Source organism: Paramacrobiotus metropolitanus, unplaced genomic scaffold (assembly GCF_019649055.1).
Source record: "Paramacrobiotus metropolitanus isolate TYO unplaced genomic scaffold, Prichtersi_v1.0 Parri_scaffold0000036, whole genome shotgun sequence".
NCBI lineage: Eukaryota > Metazoa > Tardigrada > Eutardigrada > Parachela > Macrobiotidae > Paramacrobiotus > Paramacrobiotus metropolitanus.
In genome coordinates this window covers 1,240,898-1,249,434 of record NW_026570256.1, presented here as the reverse complement: position 1 = coordinate 1,249,434, position 8,537 = coordinate 1,240,898, and the positions used below count along the sequence as shown (strand labels likewise).

General features: G+C 44.0%; 2 protein-coding genes across 2 annotated transcripts; both read right to left on the bottom strand.

Moving 5' to 3' along the window:
* Nucleotides 1-1,491: 1,491 nt before the first annotated feature.
* LOC129589706 (uncharacterized) lies at nucleotides 1,492-3,377 on the bottom strand. The gene is made up of 3 exons (XM_055484544.1): nucleotides 3,203-3,377; nucleotides 2,018-2,438; nucleotides 1,492-1,779 (listed from the first exon to the last, which is right to left on the bottom strand). The coding sequence occupies exons 1-3, from the start codon at nucleotides 3,248-3,250 to the stop codon at nucleotides 1,742-1,744; spliced, it is 507 nt and encodes a 168-aa protein (XP_055340519.1). The 5' UTR covers nucleotides 3,251-3,377; the 3' UTR covers nucleotides 1,492-1,741.
* Nucleotides 3,378-4,927: 1,550 nt separating this feature from the next.
* On the bottom strand, nucleotides 4,928-8,211 carry LOC129589554 (protein cab-1-like). The gene is made up of 2 exons (XM_055484353.1): nucleotides 6,573-8,211; nucleotides 4,928-5,476 (listed from the first exon to the last, which is right to left on the bottom strand). The coding sequence occupies exon 1, from the start codon at nucleotides 7,997-7,999 to the stop codon at nucleotides 6,584-6,586; it is 1,416 nt and encodes a 471-aa protein (XP_055340328.1). The 5' UTR covers nucleotides 8,000-8,211; the 3' UTR covers nucleotides 4,928-5,476; nucleotides 6,573-6,583.
* Nucleotides 8,212-8,537: the final 326 nt, after the last annotated feature.

The following is an 8,537-nucleotide window of genomic DNA, read 5'->3' as shown; positions in this document are numbered from 1 at the left end:
ACTGTCTGTCTGTCGCTCGTACGTGATGGTGACACAGATACGCGTAGCAGACGATAAAATTAAAAATATAAATTTTCATTTAAATTTTTTAATACTGTGTTTTTGTTCTCCATTATGCATCTTACCGATACCGATTGTTATACCCATTGTTAGTAGATACCGATTGTTAGTAGGTGGTTCGCGCTGGAGATTGCGGATTGCACAATGACTCCCTTGGGCTATGATAACGACGGCAATAACAAGTAACAACAACACTCAACAATCAAGGCTGATAATCTGGCAGATTGTTTACACAATTATATTATTAATTTTTCTCTTGCTCGGCGATCATTTCCATGCTTGCGTACGAAATTAAATGCGAACTGCGAAGCCATTGCGGTGAAGACCGTGCAGCTGACTGCAGCGTATGTAAAACAGGGTGCGCAAATAGTGTGCTTACATACTGCATATAGATATACGTACTCGTACATACAGTACTTAACGACATACTACTTTAATATCGTAATAATATTATAAGTAGTTAGTACTTACTGTATATTAGGTATATTATAATCATACTAAACTTTATTACAAACAGACAAGTAATTATTTTATAAGTTAAATTTGAACTAAAATAAATTTGAACTAAAAAATTTTTCTATCTGTTTGTACTGCTTCTCAGCTCTCCACTGTATCACTGATATGTTGTACCTCTTTTGTTTGCGTTTTTGTTTCTAAAAAGTTGTTGGTTTGTATTGTTTTGTTTGCGTTTTTGTTTCTCTTGTTTCTCCATATTTATAGTTAGGTGACCACTCCGTACACACCCTTTTACTCCGTACACAACCATTCCGCGATCGGCACTATCTTTATCTGCGTGCACTACCTTTTATTTTTTTTATTTTTTCACAGCAAAGTTATTTCTAGGACTGCCTTTTTTCCTCATCAGTAGTTATTGCTAACAGTTATGAAAGACGTTAAAAGGACATAATATTATTGCAGTAAACGTTTAATAGCGTACTGATAGTAGGGCTGCATATGAATAATTCTATTCCAATATACCGTATAATATAGGTTTAATCCATGGAGACAGAAATTGATTTCTGCTTTTCTGTAGTAATATAGATTACAAGGTATCTATATATAAAAGTGTGGTAATGTACCGAGTGAATGGTAGTGTCAAAGGTTTTGCACGGAATGAAAGGTAGTGCAAAAGGTTGTGTGCGGAGTAAAAGGGTGTGTACGGAGTGGTCACCTTATAATTATATAAAGGGGAAAATTGCCTTTTTTTACTCATATCGGAGAAATACATACGTGCGGTAAAGTTGTTTTGACCATTCGGAGCGCAGATAAACACAATTACAAACCATGGCGATGTTCTTCGTTTTCCTCGTATTTAAGTTTGTTTCAGCTTCGGCTACTTTAGTTCTAACCGTGTGGAAAACATTCGATGGTTTCCATGTAAACTGTAAAAATTTGGAAACACTTAAGAACAGTTAACCGGCGTACGTATGATCATTTTGACTTACGCATGCTGCCATGCAGTATTTACTACTTAGAGAGATTTCACGTTTTTTGGTACCGTGGGATTCAGTTCACACGTACAGTTCCACGTCACTGTCTATTATAGATACAAAAATTTAGTGCTATAAAGAATCGGCCAAATACTACTCAGTAGCACAAGTACGGTATGCTGCAACTGAGTGCAACCTCCGAAAAGCCCAAACCGCGCAACATGCAATCGCGCTAATTCCTTCCGTCCAGATTATTCTATGATCGTTGTCACCAATATTGCCTTAATACCTGCAAAATCACACACTGAGTACAATACAGTAATAACAGAAGGATGGAAAACAGCTATTTTTTTTGCGCTCCGTGCATGTTGACTTGTTAGCTGCAACTCGATTTGCATCATTACTGTTCTAATTTAATAATACTTTGGGAAATTAGGGATGTGGTCATTTTTTATAAAATTTCAAACCGTAGCGATTATTTATCTCGGATTGTAAAAAATTTATTGTTCAGTTCATAGTCAACATACTGCTAGCATCCAGACACCGGAATCGTAGCATTAATGGTCGCTTGGAGCACCACGGATCCGTGGACGGGTCTCGTGTGGAAACGGTGCAGTTGGACTCTTGCCAGCAATCTCGTCCGATTCCGAGCTGCTGCAAGTTGTTAGTCCACAGATCCGGACAGCCCGGACTGCCGTACGTCGTGAAATTGGAACTGTACCGTCCGTCAATCATCCCCACCAAGTAACGGTGGCGCTGGATAGGGTGATCGTATGGCTCGTCACGTGGGCAACGTACTAGGAACTGTTTTCCCACAGGAATCACCACCTCGGTCCAATAGTAATCTTCGACAAACCGTTTATTCCCAGGAAACTTCTTATCTATATGGCGAGGTACAAAATGGTGCTTGATCTGTATGCTCGCATCAGTGTTGTTCTCGGCTACCACCTGTTCAACAGATGAATCTTTAATATTTACAATGCTGAACATGTCACTTTCGGTTTCCGGATTTCGCTTCTGTCTTTTCGCCACGAACATTGCGCTTCCCTAATGTACACTAGGACCAGCCCAAAAATCCGTTTAAATTATGTATAAATGATTACTTTCATATTTTATCGCTGTATCGGTTTGTATATACTGTACATAAACGAAAATGACTCAAATTTGTAGTTTTAACACTTTGTGCAATCAGTAAGCAATGTTATTATATGGCGGACGTAAAAGAAGCGGTATTTACCCACATCAGGCAACGAAATTTATGGACACTTTCACGTTCTGCGCATTCCAGACAATTTCGTACGTAATATGGATTTGCGTACCGGACACCAGATACACTATATTCCTGCGCTATTCCACATTAGAGACTTCATAAGTTTTTTTTAATCCCATGTACAAGCAGGTACAAATACAATAACAACAGCTATCACGAAATCAGTTTTTGAAACGTTTCTATCATGTGTAACAATGCAGAGACTGCCGTGACTCTGGTGTCCGTGGTATGCAAATCCTTATTACGGAAATGTCAGAATTGCAAAAAACCTCGGAGTACGGGTGGGTATGTCCTAACACGTGTTAACACATACCCACGTACGTGCACTTGACTTTCAAAATAATGCTGCACCATTTAAAAGTCCAGTGCACGTATGTACGAGAGCAGTTTCGCATCCGAAACCCCTAATCACACAAACGTTCCTCAATTGACTCTCTCTTACCGCTGCAAAAAGCAAAAAGAACAAGCCCGGCACCAACACGTCGGACATGTCTCCAGATTCAGGGAATACGTTGGAAATTTTAAAAGCGGATATGGCACTGATACAAAAACAACGCGACTCCCTACTGACGGCTTAGATTCGTTCGATTTAACGAAACAAAGAGAAAATAAGGCTGCAAACCGCCTGCATATCATGAAGTCGGTGAAAATATAAGCACCGTCATTCTCTAATTATTAGACAGATGTTAGTGTTCTCCGTTTTTCCGTTTCACGGTAATTTATTGCTTAATGAGGCCGCAGGCAATGTACTTACTGAAACTTTCGTTGTTGCAATTAAACGTATCCGGTTTTTCTCCCTGATTAAAAGGTTGTACCGCTCGTTCATAATTTATCGTAGCAATTTTATTGTACTCTGTATAACAGTCTCGATACTCATTCAGCGACTCGAGATAGAACTGTTCGTTAAGTATCAGCCAGCGAGTAATAGGCGTCGTTATACCGAACATCTACATTATTTATGGAAGTACTAGTAATTAAACTGAGGATGCTAATTAACTAGATTAATCTACCAACCAGGCTGCTGTCACTGGCATCTCTACATTGTAAGTTGTACCCAGTTTATATTTTAAAATATAAATCTCTGATAGCCAACAGATAAATTTATCTGCTTAGGCTTTTTGTGAGGTTGTAAAATAATAATTATTAATTAAACTACTGTACAGAGTAGATATTGCCAAAGGAGTTAAAGCGTGTAACTTTTTGAAATTGTTGACGCGATACTCTGAAATTTGCTTTTAATAAGAGATTAAAAGGCATTCGTCTGGTTAAGAGACTCATTGTATCCTGATTCCTGACTTGACAAATCGCTGTTGATAAAGAAAAAAACAAGAGAACCACTGATTATTTCTAACAACGCTAAAGATTGCGTTTGATCGGGCTTCTACCAATAGATCGCAACACTTCCTTGACGACAGTTCCGGTGGAGTGCCGTGTACAAGTACCGCTTCTGCGCCACTGCAGTAAATGTTACTCGTAAAATGCTGCTGAATAGGTTTAACCTGAAATCTGTTTACCGGAATTGGTATTTATTGGCATTTCACCACCTGCTCATTCACCGGCAAGAGCCCATCCATGCGTCAATAAGCCCTTCGGCCGGCCGGGGCCACTCCACTTGCTACAATCACCACTTTCTTAAAAACAGCTAACTCTTTTTACCGACGTTGTTGTGCAGGCGTAATCGGGCGAAAAGTCACGCACGGCCGCCGGGAGCCTGCCGTATTATTCGGCGTACAGTGGATGGAGTGCAGCGATAATTGCTGATTCGACTTGGTACACAATCCACTGACCTTTAACGAGCTGATGCCAGCTGCTCTTAACCTTGACAACCCGGCTTCATTATAACCTCATTCGCGCGGATATAACCTGGTTCGTGTACTGTATGATTTATCAAATCACTGCACGCCAACGGGAAATTAACCGGGCCGATCAACACAAACGAGCAATACGCTGCTTTATGCTAAAATCTGCTGCATGTTTATGGGCCCATGCCGATTGTTTACACACCCCGTCGTAAAAAATCCCCCATCGCTGCAAGGTGTGGCTGCAGCGGGTAAAAATAGGCACTGATAAAAATCCCGTCGATATCGAATACATTATTGATTTTGCCGTTAGCCGGTTAAATATGCGATCTCCCGTGTTCACAGCTCCGTCAACTCACGCACATACCGCACTGCCATCGTTTAATGATCACTAAAGAAAGCCGTTTTATCTCTAGTAAAAAATCTCGATGTTAATGGGCAAAAACACGCATAAAACTCTCATTTTCTCCCTGTGAGCGCCCATGCATTAATACACGGCATCCCCGGGGCGGCCGGTCTTAAAAGCACGGACGACTATCCAGAGAATGAAATGTTATAGCAGCTTCGAAACGGAAGATCAGTGCTCTAATACCGGTTATTATTTTTATAAAGCTCTTAAAACTCTAAAAAACTAAAACATAGAATCTGTCGCAGAAATGAAGAAAAAGCCCGCGGGAGCCGTGTGCACAAGAAGAGGGCGCGCGGCGGCGCACGGGGCAATGATGAATGGATAAATTACGCTGGTCGACGTCAGCTGCTTGCTTCGGCGTATATTGAACAGATGGTATTGATTTCTTGTTTTTGGCTGCGGCCCGCTGGAATGGATTGGTAGCTGGTGTGTGTGTTAGAAGGAAATGCGGCGATGGAGAAGTGTTATATGGTGGTACATCTGTGTATGCAGCCGGGGCATCTTGTTCCTGTAATACAATTTAGCAAGTCAATTACAATTTTGTCAGAGGGTCATACAAGACGGCTTAATTACTTTAGCTCAACGAAGAACGATGGGAGAACGCTAGCAGCTTTTTTTGAGGTGTGGCACGGGAGAAATACCACGAAACAGCGGTGGCTAGATTACGGCTTGGAGATGTTATTCACTTGTGTAACTTGATGACAGAAGATTATTGTTAATGGAAACCAAAAACATTAGCCTTTTTTTGTCGGTGAAATTCGAGGTTAGTTTCGTATCATCCCCTCTTAAAATCAGCTTCTTGCAAACATGCGTTAGCAGTACAGAAAAAATTAACGCATTGTGTAAATAAATCAATAAAATTAGAATTAGCTTTTACACGTAAAAAAATTGGTACGCCTCGGCAATTTTTGGTATTATTTCCCTGCCCATTGATTTATTATCTTTCTAAATGAATTTATAGCATGTATTTCGTTGCAGTATTGAAACTTAACGCATTATGAAAATAAACCGAAACAAATAGTGCAACCAAATAAAACAGAAATAAGAAAATAAGAATAACGAGTAAACGAGAAAATAACAATAAGCTTTAACACGCAAGACATGTGACAGCAGTAATATAAAACAATCAAAAATTTTAATTTTGGGTGTCTGTGTTAAATTCAGCTCGCTAATTATATGCAGGTTACGATGACGGGGGAATTAACGGTATCTTTTACTGAGTAATGCCTACAATCAAGCCTGTTGACGAAAGGCAAGAAAAGCTGCGTGCCTGTGACGGAATCCGTGTAAATAATTAAAATTCTCTCCCACTTTAATGACAACCTACGTGTTCTACAATTACAATGTCGTATGCAGAATTTATGTATGCCATATTGAAAATAACAAGATTTGGTAAGTAAGTAAAAGCGGATGAAAGTTTTAATTATTTTACACTCTGTGTCCGGTAATCCCGGATTCGGTTCTTTATATTTTCTGGGAAGGGATTTTAATCATGCATGCGGTTTCATTACTGCCGGCTGGTGGTGACATTTCCCCAATTCACCGTAATGTAGATCACGGTACAATGTACAAAACAGAAATAGACGTTTATATGCAATCCTTACCATATGGTGGCTTATTCCTCATTAGCGTCATCCTTCTTGGGCGCCCCGCCGGCGGCCGATGCACCGCCTCCACCGGCAAACATGGGATTGACAACCTCAATCTCGCCGGGCGGCGCTAATCCCGGGCACTCGTACACCGTATAATCCCCATAATCCTCCGCCTCGTCATCATCATCCTCGGTGTCATAGTCCGAATGGTCACCGCTGCGCGGCTCGGACGTACTACCGCCGCTGCTGGGATTGTTGTCGGCCGACGATAGGATCTGTTTCTTTTGGTGTTGGTAGTGGTAGGTCTCGGCCGACTTGGCCAGGGACCGATCCCCGGACAGGTCCAGAAAGGTCGGCTTGACCGGGGGTCCGGTGACCCCGTAAGCCGGCTCGGCATCGTCCAGGTAGGCCGGGCGTTTACGCCGGTAACGCCGGTAGATGATGGCCGACGCTATACAGGCAAACACCGCCGCACACGTCCCGGCCACCGCCACCGGGGTCACGATAGACCAGCTGCCGTCGTCCTCCACAGTGTTGCTGGCCGCGGCGCGCTTGTCACCCAGGGATTTGATCAAAAAGTCCAGCTGGGGAGTGGCTACGAAGGGGGTCTCGGGTGGGGCCTGCAGGTGGTGAGGGGCCGCCACAGGGGGCAGGCTAACGACTTCCGGGGCTTCCGGGATTTCCGGTGCCCTGGTCACTTCTTCCGCCACCATTTCCATCGTCGTGACCGTTTTTTCCTCCTCAGTATCGACCGCCGCGGCGGGATCGGGTAGCTCCACCGCGCGCCACTGACTGAAATCCGGGAAAGCTAATCGCTGGGTGAAATCGATCTCCGCCGGCTCCCATTCCAGGAATCGTGGCTGTTTTTCTTCCCCCTCCTCCTCTTCATCTTCCGGTGGCTGTTGTTGTTGTTGTTCTTCCAGCGGCCACATTGGCTCGTACACCGGCTCCGATTTCTTCTCTTCCTCTTGCTCATCTTCCAACGTGACCTTGGCCAATGGGGGAGCGGTCACAGGGACAGCGGGCGCCAGTGGCGGGCCGTGGCGACCATCTTCCTTCTCGGCGTAGTTTAGGTACAGCGGTGTCTCATCGCTGATGCTTGGAATGTGCACTTTCACCGGGACGGCCTTCTTCTTGACCACCGGTGTCGGTAGCGCGAATTTAAACGGTCCGGCACCGCGGTTATTGGTGGCATCCTCGGCTACCGGCTGGAAACGGGTGCGGGGCAGCGCGTTCAGCCGCTGTAATAAATCCCGGTTAAAGAGTGCCGGTGTCGGCTCTTCACTGGACTCTGCATCATCGTCTGGACTGCTGGGATTCCAGACGTTCTCCCGCAGCGCCGCATAATCCGCATCATCGTTGTAACCCAACGGCCAGGCGTCGAGCGCAGCGAGGCAGACGATGAGCAGCACCGGCACCCGGATGATGGACGTCGCCATTCGACTAACAACCTAACTTCCGTGCCGGTGTCGTTTTTTCTAAAGCAGTGTTTAAGAAAGAAACAAAAAAGGGGAAAAACTAAAAGCTGCTTGTCAGATTAATTCCATATGGTCGGAATGTTGAAGGGATGTTTCACAGCAGAGTGCAATCACGAACAAGATCCCGCTGACGTCGGTTGATATGGCAGCCGTATAAGCCTAGCACGTGAAGGCCGTATCAGCGGCTCTTTGCCTTTATCCGATCGATAGCCAACACGCACGTATAGACTGTACGAGAATGCATATTGCTTCAATGGAGAGTTGATTTCTCCAGTTGGCTTCCTGTTGGCTAGAGGCGCGTGACAGCCGGCGGATGCCAGTGACGCACGTCACGGGAAGAGAGGAAGGGAGAGGAGAGAGGGAACAAACTGGATCGATCGTAATTTCCATCAGCTTCCTCTAAGTGGGAATGAGAGGCCGTGCGGATGCTGTGTGTATGTGCGCGCCCTATACATACACTGCACCTGAACGCATTCTCATCAGCCGCTCTAAAGGGAAT

Bases quoted from the DNA above. Each gene is read 5' to 3' on its own strand.
- LOC129589554 (XM_055484353.1), bottom strand. From the start codon at position 7,999: ATGGCGACGTCCATCATCCGGGTGCCGGTGCTGCTCATCGTCTGCCTC.
- LOC129589706 (XM_055484544.1), bottom strand. From the start codon at position 3,250: ATGTCCGACGTGTTGGTGCCGGGCTTGTTCTTTTTGCTTTTTGCAGCG. The intron at 2,439-3,202 runs GTAAGAGAGAGT...TCTGTTGAACAG, and splicing joins TCTTTTTGCTTTTTGCAGCG to GTGGTAGCCGAGAACAACAC. The intron at 1,780-2,017 runs GTATGTTGACTA...GTGATTTTGCAG, and splicing joins CCGGTGTCTGGATGCTAGCA to GTATTAAGGCAATATTGGTG.